At 45.5% G+C, this 26,182-nt stretch overlaps 1 protein-coding gene across 8 annotated transcripts in view; it reads right to left on the bottom strand.

Annotated features, from left to right (window-relative positions):
- Positions 1-26,182, bottom strand: part of ptprub (protein tyrosine phosphatase receptor type Ub) — a 157,254-nt gene that overhangs the window by 55,834 nt on the left and 75,238 nt on the right. For all 8 annotated transcript variants that reach the window (XM_076012560.1, XM_076012559.1, XM_076012558.1 and 5 more), the window contains exons 3-7: positions 25,323-25,594; positions 14,917-14,998; positions 11,390-11,505; positions 6,599-6,773; positions 2,269-2,562 (exon numbers count right to left, since the gene is read on the bottom strand). In XM_076012560.1, the coding sequence (XP_075868675.1) occupies positions 2,269-2,562; positions 6,599-6,773; positions 11,390-11,505; positions 14,917-14,998; positions 25,323-25,594 (939 nt within the window). The remainder of the gene's footprint in view (positions 1-2,268; positions 2,563-6,598; positions 6,774-11,389; positions 11,506-14,916; positions 14,999-25,322; positions 25,595-26,182) is intronic.

Consider the following 26,182-nt stretch of genomic DNA (forward strand, 5'->3'; position numbering starts at 1 on the left):
GGTCGGCTCTCCTCTTTCATTTCATCACTTCCGCTGTGCATACAGACTGAAGTTGTGGCCTTTCGCACTATTTAACGACCACTTACTGTGTGTGTGTAGTACCTGTCAAGATTTCACTGCGCTGCACTCATGGAAGGAAAAGGGCAAAGCTTGACAATGTGGATTCTAAATATTTCATTTCTTTTTTTTTTTGCAAATGTATCCCGTAGCCCGCGAGATCGAGCCTACAACTGTCATCTCCCATGGCCTTCATTTGTTACACCCCACATAAAAAAAAACCTCTTTCCTCTCATCTTCAGTGGATCTCATGGAACCCCCCCCCCCCCCCCCCCCGACCCCCCCCACCACCACCACCATCACCCCTCCCTCCCCGCCGCCGTCAGCGCAGCCAGCCGGCCGTTATCTCTTAAATAAGCGTCAAACCAATAAAACCACGCTGACAGCAAGAAAGTCTCCCTTTCCACTGAGCTCGGCGGTGCAGTTCTGAGAAGCCGGCGATACCGAGAACGCGGGGGTTTGCGTCGCGAGATAAGTGCTGCGCGCGCTGCCTTCTGAATGGAAACTTGTCCGTCAGCCGCTCGCTGATTGAATTTTGACCGATTACTGCGAGCGCGGCGCCGTTAAGTTCCGCGGCGACGCTCATCACGGCTTTGAACTTGAACTTTTTGGGTTGGAGATGCAAAGAAAGCCTGAAAATGTTTTTAAACCGAAATATAACATATGTCCAACTGAGTGAGTGACAGGCAAGAACACATGAATAGTTTGGTTCCCCTCACTGCTAAGCAGGTGTTTGATACGCTATAATCCTTTCTCCTTGGCTTTAGGTTACTGCTCTCGTCGAGCGGTGCGCACACTAATCCTTCCAATTAGAGCCATAATGGTGCATAATGGTTGATTTCAGATGCCCCGAGTCATTTGGAGCAAACTGAGTGACGAGAAGCAAAACAGCAAATCCCCAAACAGGAATACGATCAATAGGCTCTTTTCATCCTGTTATCTCTACAGACGCCACGGCAGTCTACACGATCCAGACGTACAGTATCAACAAATTCCCACCCGCAGAGGATACGAGCCACGCAATATACGCAAGGCGACGCAACGTAAAGAATAAATAGAGAAGATAAAGATCTGGGCGGCTGGGTGGCGTTTTGTCAGACGCACCCGGCAGTTGGGGAGAAGAAGAGGGATGTGCTTTAAATTCAGTTGTTGTAAACAAAAGCAGAGTGCCGCTAATGGCGCTCTATAATCTGACACACCCTGCAATAAAACATTGCTAAATGAGCCAACGTGTCTGGGCAACGGGGACAGCTAACTACCTAAAGATCCTCCAGAGGTCGCAAGATAATTGGCAGACGCAGCATTAAAAAAAAAAAAGGACATTTCTGGCCGCTGATGCCGGACTCTCACCATCCAGGTCCAAGTTCCCTTCAATTAAAAATGCATTAAAATAAAAACATCTCACTCTTTGACTCAAAGTGGAGAAAATGCACATAAAGTTTACCATAAATGCATAGATTTGTTTGGTTCGCTGCCTTTGTTCCGCTCACGCTGGGCTGGCGACTCGTTTATTTTGTAGATCCTGAGTCGACTCTACATACAGACAGATTAATCGACTGGCCGACTGATTAATCAGTCTGAAACTTTGCAATTTGTCCATGACGAGAATTGGCCAGTGAGTGCAAACTGCTCGCCTGCTCTATGAGATATGTATATATACACTCTAAAGCAGGCTAAAGTTTGGACACACCTGTTTCTTCTTTATCTTGACTACTTTCTACACAGTAGATACACACTGAAGACATCAAATATGACCAAGACATGTGGATCAACGTGGCAAAAGAAAAAAAACATGTTAAATAATTAAATCAGCCATTAAATCAGAAGCATGTATATTTATATAAATAAGCAAATAGGCCCAAAGTTTGCAAAAGCTGAAACAGTTGTGGGGTTATTATTCTTATGGGCTACATTAGTCATTTTAGTCACTTTAATTTGAAATAATTAGTGGAGTGTAACATTTCCTTGAGAGAAAAAAAACAGAGATAATACACATTTTTTATGTTCAGCTTTTTTTCCCTGAGTATTTATTTAACGGAGTCTCGATGAAGTTGTGTTATTTATTTTAAATTGTTGTTTTTTTCATGACGTAATAAACGAAACAGCGCTGCCAGGACTAATTGGTCGACCCGCTCTCTAATCTTCCTCCTGCCGCTTCACCCTCGCCCTCCCCCAGCTCTACACAGCGACTCCCTGGCCAGCACAGCTCACCTGCACACTTGGTCCGGCTCACCAGGGGCGGTCCCGGCGGGCCCGTCCCGCCCTCGCCGGGCCGAGTCAGCAGCACGCTGATGTGGTACTCGGTGTCGGGATCCAGGTGCCACAGCTTATAGGTGACCATGTTGACTCCGTGCACTTCGGACCAGGGGGACTGGCTGGCGCGGTACTCAATCTCCTTCCTGATAATGGGGCCGTCTCCCAGGATGGAGTTGGTGTTCAGCTGGATGATCAGGTAAGTGGAGCCGGCGCGCAGCAGCTGCGGCGGAGCGATGGGGGACGGAGGAACTGAAAGAAGAAAACAAATGAAGGTGGATTTTGTTTGACGTGTCAGTCTCTCTCTCTTTTTTTTTTTTTTATTCTTTGCTTGCTTTTGAGGCCTCAGCGGCGGCTCTCACTTCTTCAGAGAGGCAATGTTGCGACCTGTGTTTTAATAATCACTTGTATTCAAGCAGATATCTCATTATGCCAGAGGGTGGAGGTGGTGGTGGGGGGTGGGGCCTTTAATGAGTCCCCAGGGACCACCGGGGATGTGAGCGGGTCAAACGGCAGCTTATTCACAGCTATTAACAAAAGGCGTCGCCAGCGAAGGGAAGTCAATGAGGAAAAAAACAGCTGTGCAAGCATCTTCAGCGCACAGGAAGGATGGAGTCCGTTTCCTGTCCCGGTCCGACGGCATGAATCAGTGACTCACTGAGGGTTGGAGGGGGGAGGGGAGCTGGCGGCACGCAGATTAATGTCAGCGCTCACCGGTGGAGATTCCTCTTCACTGCCGGTCGGTTCCCAGCGACTGGACAATCACACGGGCAGCAGTGTGTGTGTGTGTGTGTGTGTGTGTGTGTGTGTGTGCGTGTGTGCGTGTGTGTGCGTGCGGGAGGGAAGGGAAGGTAAAAGAAGCGCAATGAGGGAGATCAGAGTGGAGATCTGCGGCCGTGACTAATCCCTGGCTCCCACGGCGGAGCCTCCATCTCTGCAGGCTCCTCCTCCTCCTCCTCCAGGCCGCCGCCTCCGCCGAGCCTGCAGCTTCTCGTCTGGCGGCTGTCAAAGCAGGGCGTCCGTAATGAAAGGGCCGGTTTGAGGCGCAGGAGGCTGCGGGGGCCAGACAGACTCAAAGCGTCGGGGGTTCCACTTTTATTCTGGGTTTTTTTTCTCTCTTTGCTCTTTGTCCTGGCCCAAATATTTGCCCGACCACCCGGCACCAGAAGCCTCTCTGTGGCCGTTTCTTTCTGTTCCTTCCATGGTCCCCTAAACATTGTTTGACTTCATAACATTCTTCTTCTGCATCTTTTGTTTGGGAAAGCTTTGTAGTTCTTCTGACTTTGGAACAGCAGAAGTTTCTTCACTTTTCTAAATACTCACTCTGAGGCCCTGTTTTCACTTGGTCACTTGTAACTGTTTTGGGTGATTGGATCACGAGAACGGATCTTGCAGCATCTGTCATTTCCATTTTTAACGACTGGGGGCAGTAAAGCGCAAAACCACGGCGAGTTTTACATGACAGCGAATAAGAATCAACTTCCTGTTTGCGGACTATATCAAGCCACTGGTTTTAATTCTACTGCAGCTCGTATGGATCCGAACGAGGAGTAACGACTGGTGGGACAGAGTGGTGACGACTTAATTTTCAGATCAACAGTGGCTGGCAAATTTTCGGATGCAACGTCGCACATTTAATCTCATATGTGGGAAACTGCGACCGCTGCTCCGCTGACAAAATACGCTAATGCGGAATGAAATTTATTAGCGTGCTAATAAACAAGTCCAACAAAAATGATTTGTTTTCGCTTCTTGTTTGTAACTTTATAATGACGACATCCGGAAGTTGGGGCGCCGACCAAGTACGTACACGGGAGAGGTGAGTGGAGTAGGCGGTCCTTAATGTGGACTGAAGTCGCATTCTGTTCGCACGTCCGTGACAAATGCGTTTTTATGCGGTCGGATGTCAAAACGGATTTGGACTGTTTGCACTTGGTCATTTCATGCGTTTTTCGTAATCTGATCAGCAAAAAGCGCATGAAATGACCAAGTGCAAACAGGGCCTTACCTGCCTTTGTTTGGATGGAGTCTGCAAGTGGGTCCAACCATTTGGGGTTTATTTTCCTCCTTCCTTATTTTTATCCTTCTTTGTTTCCGCACACCTCACAGTGGTGAAGTCGTTGTTTATTTGCCTGATTTTATTTTGGTTATTTTCAACTTTTTTATTACTTACTATTTCTCTCTGTTTTCCCTCAGCGTGGGGAACAATTCTCAAACTCAACACTGCTCTCTGTGCTAATTTACCTTTAATTAGGGATTTTTTGGGGGGAACTGTGATTCATGACTTTTACAGGCTTTGAATCCATGAAAGCGCATCTTCAAACAGCGGCAGGCAGCAAAGCAGCCAGCCAAAGTCGAGGTCGGCCACTTTGCGAAAGAAAGCCAAGGTGAGTGACTAAGAGAAAGACGATGAACAGGAAAAGACAGGAGGCTCCATCGGCAGCACAGTCAGGTGCAAAATTACAGTCAAGCCCTGGAGGCAACGGACGCTTTAGATGCCTCGCCTGCTTTAACACACTTGATTGAAATGAATGGGCTCTAATCAGGCTTAATGACAACAATAAGAGCGGCAGGGAAAATAATCAAAAGAATAACAGTTGATTGCAGAACACAATTTGGAGGGCTGAATCGGGCGGCTCTGCCTCGTTACGGGACGACCAGGCTATTCTTAGCAGTTAGAGGCGGTTGACTCACCATGGCAGTGCAGGACGAGCAGCCAACATCTTTTTCTTTTTCTTTTTTTATTATTATTCTTTTTTTTTTTTTAAATGTGAAAGAGCAACAACTGAATGGATGGATGATATTTACAGCTGAGGGGGAGGGGCCACGCTAAATGGGATTTCATGGCCCTCTGTGAGCACATTTACCGAGTCCCTCATTTTGGTGCCAGCTGCTGCCGCCGGGGCTTATTTTTTGCGGGAACGGCTCCATTTTTTTTTGTGGTTGCATCGCTGCGAACTTGACCAGAAGTGGAGCTCTCGCGCTCATCAAAGGGACTCGTTTCAAGCAGAAAAGTTGGAAAATGTGTCAATAAAGCAAATCGTTACCGTTTGATGCGTTAACAAAAATCTAATTTCTTGTTTATTTAGCACTAAAAAAAAACAGAGCGGCTCAGGTCGATGGCGAGATTATTGGTGTCGTTCAGTTTTGCATGGCAACTATTGGACAGACGCGGTCGGGTGTGAAATCGTGAACGGTCCCGTGGCAACGATCCAGGAGCTGCTGAGGCATTTGACAAATCCTGACAAAAAAGAAAAAAAGGGGAAAAAAAACGGTCAACCCGCTAACGGTGCTGGAAGAAAATATAAAAGTCATTCCGCTGAGAATGAATGTTTTTGTGCAACAATTTCGGGGGGCCAATTTATCGACCGAGCCAGAGCGATTTCATTCTTGACCGGGTTGATGGACAGACTCTCGCCGCCACCCGCCGCGGCTCAGACTGCACTCGTCTGACCCTCCCCGATCGGCCGCTTTCAAGACGGGGGAAAAAGAGAAACATCTGCCCGGCGACGCGCCGTGGGTTGGCAGGGGGGTGGAGGACCTCTCACATCCTTTTATCCCTCAGTCTGCCGAGGGCCGACGGAGTCTGTTATGCCATCAAGTGGCAGCGCAGCCGTGTTATTACGCCGTCGTCACAGCCGTGTCATGGCGGCGCTCGAACTGAGTAATGGGAGGTAGGTCACCATCTGCGGAGCATCATGTGACGAGAGGGGGGGGCAGAGTCCAAGAGCGAGCGGTCTCTTTGACAGAGCTGAAAAACTGAAGTATGGACGGCCATCTGACAAGCGGCGGGCCGGGTGAGGAGGGCGGGGCCAGATTTAAAACGAAAATGAAAAAAGTAAAAAGGCCGGAGGCTCCTGCATGAGCCATCAAGACACGATGAATGTGTACCAAGCGACGTGCAATCTGGCTTTCATACAAATCAATTTGCAATAAAAAAAAAAAAACTAAAAAAAAAACATGTCTATGAATTCCGAGATGGTGCGCGGGTGATTTTCACCCCGGCGCTGACATCATCTGCGCCTCCTCGCACTACGGGCCGATTACCGCGTGCTGCGATCAATTTCATCCTCCGCCATCATTTGATTCCGCCGAGCGGCTGAGGAGAGCAGAAAATCAAGTTGTGATAAAAATCAGCGGGGGGGAAAATTGGCGGGTGGTAGCAAGAGTGAGAGAGAGAGAGAGAGAGAGAGAGAGAGAGGGAGAGAGAGAGGGAGGGCAACTCAAAAAAAAAATATTGCAAGGATTAAAAAATGGAGGTGAAATGTAGAAAAGAGGCAGCGGTTACCTTTGACGACGAGTTCAGCAAAGTTTGAGACCCCCGAGCCCCTGGAGGACTGGGTGACGCAGCGGTACAGGTCCTGGTCCGACCGCTGGGCGGCGTCGAGCTGGAAGGAAACTACGAAGCGCCAGTGGCTCAAGTGTTTGATGGACGCAGCCGTTAAAATGTCCCCGTTTTGTCTCTGCAAAGGCAACGAAGGACAGCGGGGTCAGAGGAGATAGGACAGGTCGTCACGCTTCTTCGCACCGCCACCGCCTCAAACACACACCGGTCAACGCACAGGCAAGCCAGTGTCATCTGCACACACACACACACACACACACACACACACACACACTTCTGGTCAGATATTCCGAGGATGAGGACGCCTGCACACAGATGAATGTTACATGCATGTAACAGTGATGAGTTTCACGCTTCACAGTTAGAGTTTGCATTGCAAACACTGTTTTTCACAGACTGAGCAGCACTCAGCAAAGGAATATTTTCAGTTTATAATATATTATAAACTATAATTTAAGTTTTTTTTTTTTTTTAAAGCAATTTTAAAGGCCCACTGTGAAAGATTTATTGCCATCTAATGGTAAAAAGGCATATTGCATTAATCCCTGTTTTCTGGCTCACCTCATTATGACGTCTTTCTTATAATGATGAATCAATGCTAAAATGTTTCTATTTTAATTTTCATGAATTGAGCTTAAAGAACTCAATGGTGTATTCTAAAGAAAATTCACATACTTAAATGTGTCGCATGCAATTTGCATAATGAAAATATAACAATGTAACGTTACAATTCAAGGGTCCCAGAATGTTTCATTTTCTACTCTGCTCTTTTCCTTGTGCCCTTCTCTCTCTTTGGCTAACTATGCTCTTGTTATTGTTACATCACTACAGAAACATTACTCCAACAAATACTCAAAAACCTTGTTTAACTTACTTTTATAAGATACCAGCAGACCAGTTTAACTTTTGTCTCGTTTGGCTTCAATATCCTTTAAGTGCCCAGTGAAGTCCAACAGAGAGGATGCTAATACCGTCACAAAGCACACTTCAATGATTACTGGGGCACCTCCTATTACAAGGACGTGATTAAAGAAGTGTTACCCAGTTAAAACTGCAGTAACGGCTCTCAATAACCAGGCATTATGGCCATTTGACACATTTCAATAAAAAATAAATGGAACTATGATTGAAATAATAATAGTAATGATGGTGTGAGTAAAATATGTCATGAGCTCCGTCCCTTCGCCGAGACCCCTTTATTATTGACTCTAGACTTGAAGGCTTCTCTGGCTTAACTGCACTGCACATACTTCAGTCTAATAGGCTCGGAGATGAAGAGCCCACAGATATTTGAACTGATCTCCCAATACAAGCGCAAGAGGAAGAGGGAGCAGTTAACTTCAGGAAAAGGACAATAAGATTTTTTTTTTTTTTTTTTTTTAAATAGTGATAAGAGTGGATCAAACAGCAGGTGCAATTTGAATGTATGTTGCATGATGCACCTCGCTGTTGCACCGTCAGTTGATTAAGGCCTTAAAAAACAAAAAGCCACAGACGTCAAGCAGAGCCTGCGCATTTCCTCTGATTGCTGTTAAGGCCGAAACAACTCGTGCAAGGAAGGAAGGAAGACAGAAGAAGAAGGGGGTGGGGGGGCGGGCTCACGGACTGAGATGACTCTGCGTTATGTAAACAGTCTGGCTGTGGCTAATTGGTGAGGCGGCGACAATAGGATCTGTTAATCTGGCAGCCACACGTAGCCAAGACTGCATCGCATCTGGTGAGGCAGATATAATGAACAGAAAGGATGAAAACAGCGCGGCTGAAAACAAGAGTTCACGCGGGAGGAAGAGCAAGAGCAAGAGCAAGAGCAAGAGCAAGAGCAAGAGCAAGAGCAAGAGCAAGAGCAAGAGAGCGAGGCGTGAACCGGTCGGCAGGACGACACGCAAGAGAGACGCACAGATGGATGGATGGATGGATGTGATTGACAGCCAGGACATCAATCAGCTGTCCGAGGCCTTTATTGCATGCAAGCTACTTGTAAAATGACAAAAAGTCAAAATGATTCACCTCATAAACATATTTTTAGTCCAATGATACATAAATAGATAAATGAATAAACGAACAAGTAAATAAAGGAATAATTATGATAAAAGGGGTTAACATGTTCCTATGTGCATGTCTGTGTATCACTGGACAGCAAACTCATGGTTTAAAAGTCTTAGGAAGGTGATAACTGATTATATTTGATTAGTAAAAGTATGTTTATGTTGGGGTGTTTTTCAGTATCTTTTTGAGCACATAGGTTTGGGATAATTGGTGTGCGTGTGTGTGTGTGTGTGTGTGTGTGTGTGTGTGTGTGTGTGTGTGTGTGTGTGTGAAACGCATACGAGTGGAGAAGAAGAAGCTGTTGGACACACAGGTGCGCTAATGAGGAATGAGGGAGTGTGGACGCCATCCAGAGCCGTACAGGAACAGTGACCGTGCGCTATCTCACGTGGATTGCAGCAAGTCTTTCCAGCAGGACTGTGCAAAAGGAGTTGCCGACTAGGAACGTCTGTCTGACTTTTTGCAAGCAGCCTCTCCCAGGATCCACTTGTTCGCCTCGCTCCCTCTTTTTTTATGCCAATGCGATGGACACACAAGGATTTCAAGAGGGAAGAAGGAATTTTCACCTCTAAATTGCTATTTTATTTCTGGCAAAAAAGAAAAGTGCATCCCAGGTGTGACATGGTCACAATTTTTGAGAAGAAGAAATGAAGATGTCTGCTATTTAAGAAAAAAAAGAAAAAGGAAGCAACCCCCCCCTCCCCCCGGCAACCTTACTCCCACTCCTGCATGATGACACTTAGTACTAAAATCGTGGCTGCACACACACACACACACACGCACACAAAAAAAGAGGATTTGAAGGAGCCATTCCCATCAGATGTGCAGACAGTATGGTCTGTCTGACCTTCACACAGCCAGCCAATCCAGATGAAAAGACAGATATCTGAAGGGCCGCACTCGATCTGAATAAAAACACAAGGCAGCAGCCAAAAAGCAGAGGGAGCCGCCATCCAATACGTCCTGTGGCTTTTCAAAGGTGAAGCTCAGTGTAGAAACTTTAATTAGCAGCGAGCACAAACATGTCTGAGACACAGAACCCTTTCCTGTATGTGTACAAATAGGCCGGACAAGCGCCTTCTCATTGAGTTAAAGGTTTTCAAATTGAGATTTGGCCAGAAAAGAGCAATAAAACAACAATGAAAGACACAAAAGTAGTCGTCTTTCATGACTTTTTCTCTGAAGTTTAACGTAATGTCAGCCTCAAAGCCAATGCAGTTTTACATGAAGCGAGTAAATTTTAACCAAATTTGTGCAATACATTTTAAAATTCATTTTATTACCTTATCATGTTGTTGCCTCTCACACGTGCACTTTACATGGCTTCCTTCCCGTTTTTAATGTTTCTCTGCTGTCATCATTTATGATGTCTGCCTATTTCACTGTCTATTGTGAAACAGTCTTTTATGTGGCGTGACATCTGCATTTTCCCCACAGGGATAAATAAAGTATTCATCTGTCTATCAATCTATCTATGAATCCCAACAGAGGCCCCGCTGTAAAATCAGGTGTTAATATTCAACTTAAGGGGCCTCATGGCATGAAGGACAAGTTAGATGAAGGTCTGAGAAACTGTTTGGTTCAGTCAGGTGACCTTCAGCTGTTTCAAAAATCTTGTAAGGCAGGAGAGCACTTGTCATGCCACGTGTGTCTCAGTCCATCCCTGAGCGGCAGGCGGATCGCTCAGGTTTCAGCTCATCCATCTGGAGAATCATGACGGTATCAATCTGAGGCTGACAGACAGAAGGTTGCTTCAAATACCTTAGAAATGTTACCATTACTTTGCTGCTCTTTTTAGTCTTTGCCGGTCGGAAACACAAGATGAGATCAAAGTATTTTGGAAACGTTTGAGTTAGCAACTTTCCATTCATACGTGTTTTTGTAAGATTTTGCTGTGAGCATTTTTTTTGACTGCTTCGATATTTCAAAGAAAACAAAAACCAAAGAAACGGCACTATAAACACACAAAATAAAGACGTTATTAGTTCAGCGCTGAATGACTGGACGTTTTCACTGCCTGCTACATTGTTTCGCCAAGTTCCTCCAGTTCTGTGACCCGAAACTGCGGGTGACCGCAGGTGACATGACTGATGACATACAGTAGTTGATTAATGAACTCGGAGGGGGAAAAAATCCAAAGTCCAAGGTGGAAGGGCGTGCACCATCACATCAAGTGCAGTGGTGCGGCAAGACATTGGGGTGTCTTTGGAAATTAACATCACAAGGCTCATTGTGTGAGATTGTGGAGTTGTGAAAGAGTGTTGTGTTCTCATGCTCAGTCTAAAGGCAGCCTGGCTGCCGCTGGCTGACATGAGGCGGTGGCAGCCAAAACTTGAGCGAGTTTCAATTTTCTCTGGCGGCTGCTTTCAGTTTTGGATGCCGGAGACAGACAGTAAAAAAAAAAAGAAATGAAACAAATGCAGAAACAGAGGCTTATTTTTTCATAAACAATCGTTACACTTGCCATGCCACGCACGACATTTTGTCCATATTGCTGTTTTATTTTTCCAAAAAGCTTTGGCAGACCCTTAAAAAAGGATGGAAAAGTCAGTTGGAGCAGCGCAGAAATCCACTCACACCTCTCTTTTTCCCTCTTCAGCCCCTCTGGCTGTTTTAGAGATAAAAATGCAACAAAGACAGAACAAAGGCAGATGCACAACAGGGTGATTCCGACATTAAACCACTGACCTCCAGCAGGAACTTCTCAGCCTCCGCCGCCCTGCCGGCGGCAACGCACTGGAAAGAGGCGTTTTGCCCGGCGTTGACCTCCTCGTCCCCCAGCCTGGAGAAGTGCGGGGCCTTATCTGAAGAGACAGACGGACAGAGAGAGCAGAGCCGGATCAAAAAAAAGACTTCTATTACCTTTCAGCCATTCACAATGTCAGTCAAGGCGCATTTCCATCAAACGCAGTTGTTACATAATCAGGGTTGTCAGGCGTTTAAGGCAACAACTAGTTTGCGCCGCCGTTTTCGCTCACGCGTCTGCAAAGCTTTCACGGACGGCTTTCTATGGAGCTCGTGGTAAAAAAAAATGTTGAATTCTACTTCTTGTGCTGAGGAAGACCCCGAGGTGCACATCCCTGCTTGGAAAAAAAAACAAAAAAAAACACTGCCTGTTTACTTTCCTCGCCTTCCAATGTAATCTCATAAGCGAAAAACAAAACAGAAAACATCTACAGATGATGTGAATGTGGGAGTGAGTCAGCAAGAGCAAAAAAACACAAACAAAAAAGACAGACTGAGCCTGAACATTTTTAGACAAATAATGTCCCAGCATGCCTTAGGAGGGCTCCAGTGAGTCAACATGTGGGTGTCGCCCTCTCACCCAACTGTGACTACCTCCCTCGCGGTGAACACTAGCCAGCCAGCGCGCCGCTCAGACAATTCACTGGGCGTTTGGGCTCGCACACACGCCTCTGTTTTGCGTTTACGCAGACGACGGACGACAAATTTGTCGCTCTTGTCGAGCACTGCTTCGACATTGGGGTCGGTTGCGTTTCCTTGTGTGCGACGCTGCCTCCTCCAGGGTTGATTCATAATTCATGCCCGAGAGCCCAGACGCAAGCAAAACAAACAAACGCGGCACGTGCGAATGCGAGGAGAGAAGCTGCGCTTGGCGAGAGACGGCATGTTGTGCGGCTAAACGTGTCAGATTGTGTTCTCAGGACTCTTTAGCGTAAATATTTCATCGCGACACACTTTGCACCCGCAGCGGCCGCCATCTCGGGCGGGAAGTGGGAAGCAGGAAGCGGGAGCGACGCCAACTCGGGCTGCAAGACACATCAGAGTTACGGATGCGTTGCCTTGTTCACAAGATTCAGTGTGAAAACCCTGCTGCCACCGACAACCTTTCACTGAAAAAGCTTGGCACAGGTAGATAGACTTCAATTTTTTTGATAAATCAGTTATTTGGCTATTTGGCAGAGTAATGAACGACTTTTTTTAAAAACATAAGCACAAATTTAAAGAAATACAACATAAAATACTTCATAGACAGCATAGGAGACCTCATGATATGAACAAAATTGATCCTAATTGTCTAATCCTAATCATCCTTGTGCTTGAAATGTAAATTGTGTGTGGAACACAATTTACACTGCTTCTGGAACTGTCCAAAAATATCAAACTTCTGGTCATGTGTATCTAAGGAAGTGACAGCAATCTTCAAACACAAGATTAGTAAAGATCCGGGCCAGTTCCTATTGGAGCTGCCACCCTTGAATAGAGTTTTAGATGTGAAAAGATTAAAATTACTCAATAAACTCTTATTTTTGGCTAGGAAATGTATATTATTTAATTGGTTTAGTGAGAAACATCCCAGTGTAACTCAGCGATACAAAGACATTTTTAGAGTTTTTCCTATTGAGAGACTAAGTGCCAAATGAACACTTTTATGGACATATGGAAACCCCTCAAGGATCTAAGTGGAATTATACAGAAAGGAAATACTGGCTTGGAAGGTTCCAAAGTGAATGAACCAGCAATAAGAAACACTCGCCAACAGATACAAGGACACACATATGTTCATTTGCCGATAATTTATATAATTTATTATTATAATTTTATATGATTCAACATCCCTTTTTTCTTTTTTTTTCTTTGTTCTCCTCACTTTTTATTACTTTACTTGAATCCTCTCTCCCTGCTCTGACTGCTATGATGATGTGTTGTGTGTTTATATATATTGTTGTGTCAAAGTTCTGAAAGTAAAGGATGACTAAATAAAACAAAAAACAAAACATAAGCACATCAGCAAATGTACTGGAACTTCCCACTGCTGCTCACTGCCACAGCACCATAATAAATCTATCAGATAAGCTTCAGTGGGTCATTTTAATTAGCATTACCCACATTAGTCCAAGTAGCTGAAGTAGCCATGTTTATAATGAGGAGCTTTAATTCAGTGGTCAGTTAGTGTAACAACAGCTACTGATTAGCTGTCAGGTTCCTCTGGTGTTTCTTTTCTTTCCTAATGTTGCTGATAACTACTGAACTACAGTGATTCACTGGCACTGCGCTGGACCCACTTTATCTGCATATACAGGAGTTGGTCCGCCAACCCTCCATGACATCTCATGGTGCGCTGCACAGCCAGATCTCCTGCTCTCTATGGTGGTAGAATTTTATTATTAACTAATTTTGTGATTTTGTTTTATTTTTTGAAGAAGTACACAGTGCACTTGATTTCGCTCCAATGACAAACGTTCTGAAAATTGAGAAAAACAGTTCTCAAGCAAGTGTCAACCACGCTTTAGCCAGAACTTACAGAAAAGAACTTGTTGGTCATCTTCTGTTCGGCTTTCACTCCCACCACAGTGTCACTGCGCGCTGCCAGAGCGACTGCGTCTGGCCGCATGCCACATCATAAGGCCTGCTCAGGTTTTGATGGGAGCCTTAATTATTAAATGGCCACAGTGGGAGCATTCAGAAGATGCCATCTGCCGCGTCGGAGAGAAACGGGGTGACAAGCGGCGCTGCAGCTCGCGGGAATGCAAAACCACCGTGCGGTTTTTCCTTTAACACGACCCACTGTCCAAGTATCCAACAGGGGATGTATAAATATTAGCCCGGACATTACACAGGGGTCCCCGTGAGGCCGGAAAACGTCCTTTAAGCTATCGAAGCAGTTTGACCCCAGAGTGCTGCATTGGCTGCAGAGGGAATGTCGGCATGACAGAGAGACTCTTTGTCCAGGTATTAGGCTCAGCGTGTCTTACACCAGGTCCTCCAGGGGCTGACATCATCCCAGACTGCCACCTTCACTTTCCCCCAAGCTACCACCCTTCCCCTGCAGTGCTGCAGGAACAGGCGCCCTGAACAGAGGACATTTCCATAAAGCTCCATAAAGAGGCGACCCGGACGGAGGAGACGCAGGGAGAAAAAATTCCAAAGTGCAAGAGGGGCCAATTCCAGATTTGAGCGATTACCGCGCTAACAAATACATTTGGCTGTCAAGCAAATCCAGCAGCGAAAGGCAGAGGGCAGTTTGTTTTCAGGTGAAGTGTTGGCATTTCGGGGGCTGTCCGAGTGTTTTAATAGTGCCGCTGTGGCCGCCGCAGCCTCGGGGACGAGCAGCAGTTGGAATATAAAAGGTTGATTGATTGTTACTCCTCAAACCTCATCGGCTTTTGAGTTTCAGTTGTTTCTCCCCCCCGTTAAGCCGAAACCAAGCCCACTGCGTAATTGCAGTCATCTTAGGCAGTAGTGGCACTTACAGCAGGGGTAGTTGAGCACCATGATGTCATCAACGGCAATGTAGCCTCGCCGCTCCCTGGAAACCGTCGCCTCGATCAGCACCTGAAAAACAGAAGTGGAGGCACGTTGAGGGAACTCGGTCCATAATCACCAGCGCCGCAAAAGTACGCAAGTAAGCTGAAGGCTGAAAAAGTAGCAGCAATTTTTCCAGAGGAACACCAGCGCGATTTCCACAGTCCCCCGTCCAATTTTCGGTGACAGGCGCGTTAATTACCGGCGACCGCATGGCTGCATTGTTGCACATTCCTTCCCAAATAACGGAGCAAAAAATACAAAACGAGGCAGACAATGAGAGTCGGGGGGGGGGAATAAGAAAAGAGGCGCATAAATAGAGAGATGGATAAAGTTTTTCTCAGTCCGGGGGGCCTGGAAAAATAATAGCTTCATCGAGAAGCAAGACAATGTGTCGGCCGAATCGCAAGCCCCCGTTCAACATTCAGGGCGCAGCCCGCCGCAAAGCCGCAACGGCAGAAAAATACAGCTTGCACAGAAGCCCCCACGAGGCTCGGGGGAGGACAGAGGACTGGGACAATAAGCCGGATGAGCGCAGGGTCCTCGTCAAGCCAAATCAATATCGAATCACCGTCCTCGGTAAGGTGAGAGAGTTATGAGACACGAGGGCGATGTTTGTCTTCTGCCGGCCGTGAGGACAGTCCACCACCACCCCACACGTCTGATCAAAGAGCAGCTCTGAGTTATTGTTTCTCATAATCCTCCCACCAAATGATTACAACCCCGGCCGCCACGGTGGCGGCGAGCGGAGGGAGTGTGGATTTTTGCAGGACACTGTGCGCTCTCGCACTATAAAGACCTCAAAACCTTGTGAGCTGCCTGCTGACGTTTCGCCTCAATTGCTCAATACTGCGGTCAAACTGAGACTCGCAGTAGCATTTTGCAGCTGGACTAGTTCATTTTCATAGTAGGAATGTGGTTATTTAGTTTGACAGGAAAATTGGTGATTGGATATGTTTTTCTATGGTTGAAGACACGACCAAATGGGATTTTTTTTTTTTTTTTTTAACTATTGTTGTAATTCTTTTCCTATCATCATGAAAATTTGATTTTGAGGATTGGAAAACCCTTGAGGCTGTCACACTCTGCCCTAAAATACTGAAAGAATATATAAAATGGTGGAACTAGAAGTACTTCCTTCAGCAGCAGCCCCGCTTTTGCAGGCAGGTACAAAAAGAAATGAATGAAATGAAGATTAACTGCATGTAGAAGCACAAAAAAAATAAATAAATAAAAACTCTGAGAAGGACCAATATGCAAAAATAACAAACTTGCTGTCATTGATTTCTTCCATCGCGAGCTGATTGTTACAGCTCGGGGGAACAGTTTTCAGATTTAGCAGCACTTTGCTGAGTTTATAGGATATATAGTGTTTCAACAGAGCACAGGGAGGAGGTGGAGGACCTGCCGGAGGCTCCATGAACCATCACACAGGTCTTCTTCAGTTCAAGAAACCCAGGATCTGAATTCGGATGAAAATTTACGAGCGTCCGCCGTCGCTGGATGGAGCCGCCGGCTGCGGTGACCAATGTGGGAGACGTGTGGCAGGACTTGTTGATAAACACCAACTGACAAAGCCCAGTCCTCGCCGCTCGCAAGCGCGGCCGAGTGCCCTTTAATCAGGGGAAAACACCAGCTGATCGGCCTCTGTGATTACAGCGTGATTTGCATAAACATACATTTTGGCCTGCGCTCCATAATTAACCCGCTGATCTGTTTGAGGTCAGCAGATGGATTTTTCAGTAGGTAAACTTTTCTGAGCTGGAATAGAAAAAGAAAAAAACGCACTTGATTTGTTTGGTTTTTGAAACTGTGAACAAACAGCTCGAGCAAATGTGACTGGATGAAGGTTCAGGGCAGCTGGCCAGGGTTCGATGTGATTGGTCGCCGAAGCAACCCGGATCTGTGCGATTGCCTTTAAACGTGGGCATTGCATACATAAATGATATACATTTACGGGCGAAACGGCAGCATTAGGGCAGGTTAACCACATCTCAGCCACCCTCTGTCTGACTTTATTACAGTCAACCATAATGTGCACATAGAAACTCTTAAAATCTGTCCTCGTTCAAAGTTAGAGACTGTGAACAAGCTCCTTTTTTCTACTTATTTTTCGCCAAGTCAACCTCTATTAATTTCTCGCATGGAGGATTATCTAAAGAGTTTCCAATCTTATCTTCTCGAGTGCATCATCTCGCATGACAAACTTCCTTAAGACAGTCGATAAAGCGGCACCTTCTCATTTATGTGCCAGAGAAGATAAATGGCTTTCAGAGCCCGTTGGTGAAAACAAGAGTCAATTCTTTGAACATCAAAGTGGATTCTTGACACCGGAGATCTCAAAGCTTCGAAAGTCCAAAAAACTCTCATATCCAAAGATAAGCCCATAAACCGCTCTGCTGGGCTCTGCTGTGTGTAATTTTTCATTATCAACTTTCATGTGTTGATACAGGAGCCCAGGAGCCTGAGGTGAGATGGTCTTTATCTGGATCTTTTTCTTCAGATCACTCATTTTAAAGGCACATCAAACAAACCTTTAATTCAAAGCCAATTTGACATGAAAATATAAAAATCTGCTGCAGTTCTAAAACCTAAACTCCCTCCATTACCATTTGCAGTGATAACTCACCGTCCTACCAACCTTTTGTCTCGCAGAGAGCAGCCGTACAGCACAGCAGGCTGGGTTCCATCTTTTCGTAAAGCGCTTTTTAAAAAATCCCCCAAGAAAGGGGGATTTTGGGAAACTCAGTGGTTCCACCCAGTGGTTGGCGCTCAACCACACACTGCCTCAATTTTTGTAAGTCGATGACAGATTAAATGAAGGCACCGGAACTGAAAATTGGCAGCTTGAAGGGAAGTCCGAGCAAGGAGCCGCACTGACCAGCTGCTTATGTTGGCAACTCAATCTAACAGTCCCAACGACAACATCAGCCGCCACCTCTGGCCCCAAACTCCAGCCTTTCCACTGTCAGCAGGACGCCGCTCACTTTGCCCGGCCTCGGGAAAATAAGACGTGTGATTGCAGCGACAATCAGCGTGGCGCCGACCTTCCGGTCGCACTCGACCCCCGCAGGTGCTACAACACCGACGGGGCGTCGTGGCTGGGTGTTGGGAGTCGATTGGGGTCGGCGGGAAAACGAAACCTCCAGACAGGTGAGGGAGAGGAAAGGAGGGGGAGGGGAGTAGGGGTGGAGGGAGAGGAGGAGAAGGAGGAGGAGAAGGAGGAGGAGGCAGCAGCCCTCAGAGTGGAGGGCTGACGCTAATCTCCTCCTGCCACAGTCGATTCTTCCACCTGTTCTCTGGAACCGCAGCCGGAACGTTCGCATCCAGAAACGGATGCTGGCACCTCCTGCCGCCGCCGCCACATCCGCCTCCCTTCTGAAGCCTGCGTTCAATTCTTCTGCCCCTATTTTTGACTTGGATGTGGTCTAACTCTCTTTCTCTCTTGGCCCTCGACTGTGATTTCTCCCACCTCCGTATTGTGCGATGTGCTCACATTAACCTGCAGTGATTAAAGCTGCAAAATCCCTCCTTATTCAATACCCAAGAATAGAGGCCAGGAAAGCGTCATTAAAGTCTAAATTAGCCGGGAACAGGAACCCTGGTCAGGCCTCGTGATGAATTTAAAATAAATAAAAAAGCGAAATGAAACAGGTCTGGGTCTATTTGCAGGTATTATTTCCCACAGCTGAGCTTAAGAACTCAATAATAGATTGATTACTGGTTAATCCTGAGACGTCTTAGCCATTAGGATGGCAGCTTATTAAGAGGGAGGCATTTAGAGAATTCATTTCTGTAAACAACCCCCTCCAGATTTTTTATTAAGAGCCTCGCCGCCGGTGCATCTTTTCATATCTCTTAGGTTTATTAGAATAAATGGCTATTTTTCCTCCCCTCACAAATGCACTAAAATGCGAAAACAATCTCGTGCCGAAGGGGAAAACAGAGCCAAGCGGTGATTTATAGCGGACATAAAATGCACGTTAGAGTATTGTATTGTATTACCCTGTGATATTGGCTTTTAGAGGCAGTTGTAATGTATACAAATCACTGGACAATTTATTTGGTCTCACAAAGCTGCTTTTAACTTTTGCCACTCCAGCCAGTAGTACAAGAGACCCCATTAGATGCAGCCATCAATAGAGGACTCGCACTGTATTTACAGAGCAAAGGTGAAGCTAAGTGGAATATGTCATGGCATAAAACAGCTCTAGTGCTGCAGTAGCAGTTCAGGCATTACAGGCATGGATGGTATCAGTGTTTATCAAGTCCCGTCATGTCCAGTTAGAAAATTCATCAAATTGCTGTTGAAGAGTCTCAGTGGTTTAGTCAACTTTGAGTGGTTTCTTGAATGAAGGATTATATATAAGAGGTTTCAATCTTACGATGTCGTAGGGTTCTGACAAAAGGTGAGTCATGAGCCCAACCTGCACGACTGCCAGAGTCAGAAAAGAAAAGAGACACAATCAAACAGGAAATTACATCAAACTCTTTCTTTCATGTATTTGCCTCACAGGGCTCCTCTCACCTTCACCCTCAACCTAAGCCTGCTTAATAGTTACCTAATGGTGAATAAGTGCTCCCTAATGTAAAGTGTCACTGAAATGTATTAGCTCTGCTTGTTCATATTAAATCGAGTGAAACTGCGCTCGTGTCAAATCACATCTGTGCATTCAGCAAAAAATAAAGTTTGACTTTAAGCGATTGAAGATTATCAGTGGAGGGGAAATGTGCTTATTCTTGCAGAGATGAAGATAAAAGACGAGTTTAGAGCTGGATATCACAGTGTGACTGTAGGCTCATTTCTGATGGGCCTTTGGAGTGGAAGGATCCTCCTGTCTGGTTTCCGAGTGTGTTCAGAGGTTACTGCTGCTGTGCAGTGTTTTTTTGTTTTGTTTTGTTTTTGCAGTGCACATTACATTTTTCAACAGCTCAGCTGGACTGAGTCAAGAGCTTGTTGCCATCATAGGAGACATGGAAATCAATACAGGAACAAGTTCCCAACAGTGAATCCAATGTCCAGAAGCAACGGTGATTTGTTTAAAGCTGTTAGGATCAGGAAATGAGATGGAACAGTTCAGCGCTCTGCTTTGTTCCAGTTGCTGGTCGAGGTCATCTAGCATTTGGCTGTACTAACCAGCAAAATATCAGCTTAATTTCATCTGAACACAAACAAACACATCTTGTGTTTTCTGTCGACGTTCCAGAAGCATTTCGGCAGCATTTTGTTTCTGCTAAGAACCGTCAGTGATCTTCGGATTTTCAACTAATCTGCGAGTATGTGCGTGTGCTGATACCACACACACACACACACACACACACACACACACACACACGCACACACGCACGCACGCACGCACACTCACGCTCGCGCGTCTCGGAACCTCACTGAGAAACGACTGCTGCGTCCAATTACTGCGCCAGATGTTTTCTCTATTATCTGGCCAGACTGGGTTTTATGATGATCCAGTTTTCCCTCTGGTCTAGTTGAACCAAGCTGATGAGGCAAACATCATTTTTCTCACCCTACTCTGAGAAAGACAGCAAATTGATACTGCTCCAAAACCTTTGACGTCATATTTACAAGTAGGACAAAATCATATATTATTTTTTGGTCTTTGCCTAAAGTAAACGCAATTTGATTTGGCAGACATTGTGAAAAACGTAGCAGGAAGCTGCTGCCTTCGAGGAAACGTGGCTCTAAATAAAAACCTGCCGAAAAACACACAGATTTGCTGTAAAAATACACAGTTTTCTCAATGCACACACCATAAGTAGGGAACTAAAGAGGGGTGAAAACATTTTTATCAAATGTGGACAAGGTAAAATACCAGAGAGACATGACGGATGACAAGTCTGTGGGAAAATTATTTGGGAGGCGATAAAGGTCAGAGGAGAAAGTAAAAGCAGAGCTCAGAGTGGAGGCGACTTGTCCCGAGCTCGTCTTGGCAGCAGGATAACGTCTTTAATATTTGATAACGCGTTTTTTTTTTTGTTTTTTTTTTTTTCTCAGGCACAGCAAACACTACTACCAATCTGAGGCAGGGAAGGAAAAAAATCTGTCTGTGCAGACCAGACATCTTCAAACCAGACGCCTCAAGGTGATCTCGGAGATTTCTGCCCCTAATTCCATTGAACTTTAAATCCCACTTTCACGAGTGTGATAGGACGGAGTGTCAGCCAAGTCCGGTACCAGTGCAGAGGAAAAGCCGGCACTTCAGAGAGCTGCTCATTATGAAAACCATACACAGCATGGGAAATAAAAAAAAAGCTGAAATGAAACTTAGTTCTGATTAAAATCAAGGATTTCTGAGAAAAGAAATACAGAAAAATACTGCTATCATTTATTTTTTTTGGACATTAGTCAGTGCTAAACAAGCACTAACTTAAACTAAACAAAAGTATATGTTTGCTTCATGTTCCCGTGATTCAGTGTTTTGCTGACAAATACATAAAATAATGAAAAACAGCCAAACATGTTAAAATAAGACGTTTCAGAGCTTGCCATCACAGCACCTTGATGCTGTGACAGGCTGCGCTATCGTCCGGCCTCCTGGATACATTTCTGCGATCGGTTGCAGTGACAATTTCAGAAAATAAAAAATGAGTGTCACCCGTAAAAGTAAAAAAAAAAGAGCTATTCCTTCCGCCGATAAATTCTGAAGTGTGCAACCTTCAAAATAATCTCAGATACCTGCTCGTCGCAAATAAAGCGACGGTGACATTTTGAATGTTTTCTGCGCTGCGGGCTGGCACCTGCGAGCTTCAATATCGCCTTAAATCTAATAAGGCAGGAGGAAACGTGGAGGATTCGGCGGCGCGTCTCCACCATGACGGCGAATCCTCCGGGGGTTTATTTAACTCTGAGTCGATGACGAGATGCGCCGACACTCCACCTCTGCTTCAAAAAGAAGCGCTCTTGCGAGTATAATGACAGGCTAAATCTGCCTCCCCACCACTTAAAAGTAATTGTATTAGACTTAATAGGGAACCGATATAGCGGCCCAAACCTTTTAGCATGTGACGCCGCCGGGGCTCGGCTACTAACGAGCCTCGGAGAGAGAGAGAGCCCAACTGAGCCCAACTAATGTCACAAAGTCCCAGTTGTTCTTCCTCGTCCTCTCCGCCTGGTTAGCAGTAAACACAGGTGTGAAAAGTGTTCACATTCTGTACTTTAGTAAAAGTACGAATACTTGTGTGAAAAAAAAAAAAAAGTACTGATTCGATTTCTTTACTCAAGCCAAAGCAGCTAACCCTAAGAAAGTGCAGCTTCTGAAATGCACTCAATAAAAAGGAAATATGTTGGGTTTTTTTGCCATTAATGGAACAATACATTAGCTGATAATTATACAAAAAGTAAGAAGTTGTGATAGAATAATATGGACTGAACTGACCGGGGGTCAGAGGTCAAAGGTCTTTATGAGCACCTGGATCATGCTTCTCTCCGGACTATAATTAGTTTTTTCTTTTACAACAACCAAACTGTAATAGTTCTGTCATCAGTAATAGTTGTGACTAATGAGCATGTTGCGTTTGTGTTTTACTCTGCAAGCATAGGGAGGACAAGTAAAGTTGTCAGAAAAACTAAAACTCATGTCAAGTACACATCCCTGAATAATCTCCTGAAGTACAGTAATCTGCTCTGGTTGTTTGTTTGTGCTGCAACAATGTAGTTTCCCAATTTGGTAAATAAAGTACATCAATCTATCTATCTATCTATCTGTCTGTCTGTCTGTCTGTCTGTCAATTAAAGAATTTGTTCTTCGTTACTTCCCACCTCTGACAATAAAAGACGGCCTGCATCAAAATGGTGCACCAACACCAACACCTCGTTTGCCCTCTTCTTCTTCTTCTCCTATTTCTTTTTTCCCGGCTGCGGAGAGACGAGGAGTCGTTGGACGGCAATGAGGTTTTTGACTGCCAAGGGATTAGCGATGTAAGCTCGCCGTGCGCGTGACATTGAGGGAGCGGTTTGGCGTCGACCCTCTTTTGTACCGTCGAGCGGCGCAACGTTGCTGCTGTTTACCGAGGAAGAGAGGGAGCGAGAGAGCGTCGCTGCCGCCGCCACCGCCGCCACCTCGCCAGATTAGAGGCCGAGGCCACGAGCGACCGGAGCTCCTCTTATTAAAAGGCTCCGTCTGCCTGCGCTAATTCAATCGCGCCGGCGCATCTCCTTTCTCCCGCACTGTTTGTCCTGTCGTCGGAGTCATCGACTCCTCCTCATAAGCCAATTATAAACCTCCTCCTCCCCCTCTCTGACAGGAGCCGCTCATCGGTGCAACTCTCTGACTCACCTTCCAGCCGTGACTATTTTTTTCTGGGAGAGGACGCAAAGGAGTTAGCGCGAGGGGAGCGGCGTCCCGCTGCGAACCCAACATAGCTTCGGTTATATATAATCCTTGTCAAGAAGAAAGACGGAAAGAATCAAACGAAAATGTGAAATGGTGAATGTGAAAGGGGGAGGGGCTCCACAAAAACCTTTAGAGGGCGCTAACGGGACAATGTCAATGCAGGTAAAGTGTGAGAGGCAACAATCGTAGCGCTTGGCCAACCCTCAGTCCTCCAAGGATGATTGGGTTAGTTGACCGTGGGCTTTAACTAAAGCCAATTGGAGGCAGAGAAAAGCCTTTGAATGCAGTTTTAATGAGCTTTCAATGAGAAAATAGTCTAAGGAAACTGCTGACACTGCAGCTAACGCCGCCGTCCTTTTCAAGTCAGCAGCATCTTTCTGTTGTTGTCAGAAAAAAGAAAGACGTGCCAGATGCTGACTTCAAAAGAAAAGAAAGAAAGCCTTGCTGTCATTCTGCCTTTTCAAATTGGTTCAACACGACTTGATTACTTTTGTCATCGCCAATCTATTCTGTGAATATGGCTCCATTTTAACTGTGCAAACTGTCGCTGTGTTTCCATTACCCCTAGAATTGAGCAAAACCTAAATAGTGCAATAAAAAAAACTGTTCATGGAAACACCAAATTTACCTAACACGTAATTATCGTAAATCTCGCGCAACGAGATTTTACGAGAATACGGCTTATGCGCTCAGCCCCATTCAATGGAAACATCTGCAAATCGCAATTGTACTAGAAGTTTTAGTAATGTCACTTTAAATTTGCGAAAAACTGTCATGGAAACGCAGATTGTGATAGCCGACGTCTTGTAGGGAACAAAAATATAAAGCATCAACAAAAGAAATTGACCCCGAAGAAAACAAGACAGCTGGGATAGGCTCCAGCAGACCCCCGTGACCCTGAGCTCGGGACTAAGCGGGTATGGAAAATGAATGAATGAATTTAAACCATGGCAAATGTCACAGTTGAATTAAATTGTTCTACAGGATCATAATATGCAAACGCTGACATGCAGTTAAACAACATGGTTAAGTGTGTCCATGTGGTATAGCCACATCAGTCACAGTTGGCAAAGATAGCATCTTGTTGAGGTTTGTGTGTGTGTGTGTAAGCACCTGAGTTGACACATTGTGTTTGCTCTTGTTAATAAAGTTTACTTTATTTTCAGATTAGCCGATGTTGATTAGCCCAGTGTGTGCGCGCCGAGTGTCAGAGCCACTATTGACACAGTGAAGGTCAGATATTGCTGGTCCACAGTGAATTTAATTAAGTCCGGGGGATTGACACTTCTTGATAAAACGCAAACTACTCAACTTAATTACTTTCTGACAGCGGTGCACAGTTAGCAAAAAAAAAGAAGGAAGCTAGAAATGGATTAATGGACTGATATTGCTCGAGTCCCGCACACAAGAGCAAGAGGTCAATCAATATCAGTCCGTCATCAGTAGGTTATAATAAGTCAAGCAAATTTTTCGATAGGTGGAATTTGCCAGGTACGACCACCAGAGGCCCAGTTGTGGCCCGCGAGCGATTAACTCAATCCACGTTCACAAGGGAATCGATGTTAATTAAACTGCGAACGCCGGCAATTAACACCAGATTTGCCTCCGAGCTAGAACGAGCGTTGATCACCGCTGCCCCGTTACATTCTTCAGCATAAACATTAGCTGTGTTTCCATTACAGTTTGTCGCACAAGAGGCGATACTTCTAAAATTTTAACAAAGGCAATGTGCAGATGTTTCCATTGAATGGTGTGAAGTGCATAAGCCTTAATTCTCGTCAAATCTCGTCCCGCTAGACCCTACTTTGAGGAGGACGGAGCCTTTTAGCCATATTTGAGAAGTTTTTCCAAGTTTAGGTGTTTCCATAACCGGTTCTGTATTGCGATATTTAGGATTTGCGCAATTCTAGGGGTAACGGAAACACAGCCGGTGTCTGCGGATAATCGACTCGTAACCACCATCTCATTGAAAAACAAAAACTAAAACAAAACTAAACTGGTACCTGGTACTCGTTGGGCCAGAAGGTGCTGACGGCCAGCTCCACCTGGTGCCACTGCTTGGCGTGAGAGCCGGACGTATTCCACACGGGGACGCCCAGCGGACCTCCGTTGACCCGCACGTACGCCCGCAGGGCCCCCGGGCTGTGGCCGTCGCGGCTGTACAGGAAGTAGCTGAACTGGACGCAGTGCGTGTCGTTCTCGCTGAGCGTCTGCAGCAGCAGCTGAGCCCGGTGACCCGCGGCATGCTGGGAAGAGTTCACCAGCATGTAGGATCCTGCAAGAAGAGAGAGAGAGAGAGAGAGAGGAGGGGAAATTAATCGCTTATGTTCATTACTCCGCCGGGACGTGAGAGGCAGTGAAGTATTTAAAACGTGAATATGGATGTGAAACGCCTGCAGTGCCGCTTCATTTTGAGAACTTGACAAATATTCCGCTGCCATTTGGTGAGGACCACTGAGTCAGTCAGAAATTCCAATATTGTTCCGAAAACTGCCGAAGCCGGCGTAACCTGTTTACAAAGCATTAATATCAGACAGTGGCCGTGACAGAGGCCACTTTTTTTTCAAGTCTTTTTTTTTTTTCCTCAACGTGAGCGTCTCTGACGAACAGTTTCGCCTCTGTCTCGATTTATGCATAACTGTTGGATGTTTGTTTCCCGAGCGAGGCAAAAAAATTTAAAATAAAAGATTTAAGAACAGCAGCCTCACGCGGAGACGGCAAATATGTCACAGAAAAGCAAATCAAAATTCATTAAAAACAGGAGGAGGGAAAATAAGTGTAGCTGAATAAAAAAAAGACACAATTCAAAACCGTTTTTTTTTAGTGACGTGGTACAGAGACAAGGTTTCTCTTTGCAAAGTGG

This window comes from Nelusetta ayraudi, unplaced genomic scaffold (assembly GCF_046127955.1).
Source record: "Nelusetta ayraudi isolate G7.1 ecotype Tasmania unplaced genomic scaffold, CSIRO-AGI_Nayr_v1 ptg000136l, whole genome shotgun sequence".
NCBI lineage: Eukaryota > Metazoa > Chordata > Actinopteri > Tetraodontiformes > Monacanthidae > Nelusetta > Nelusetta ayraudi.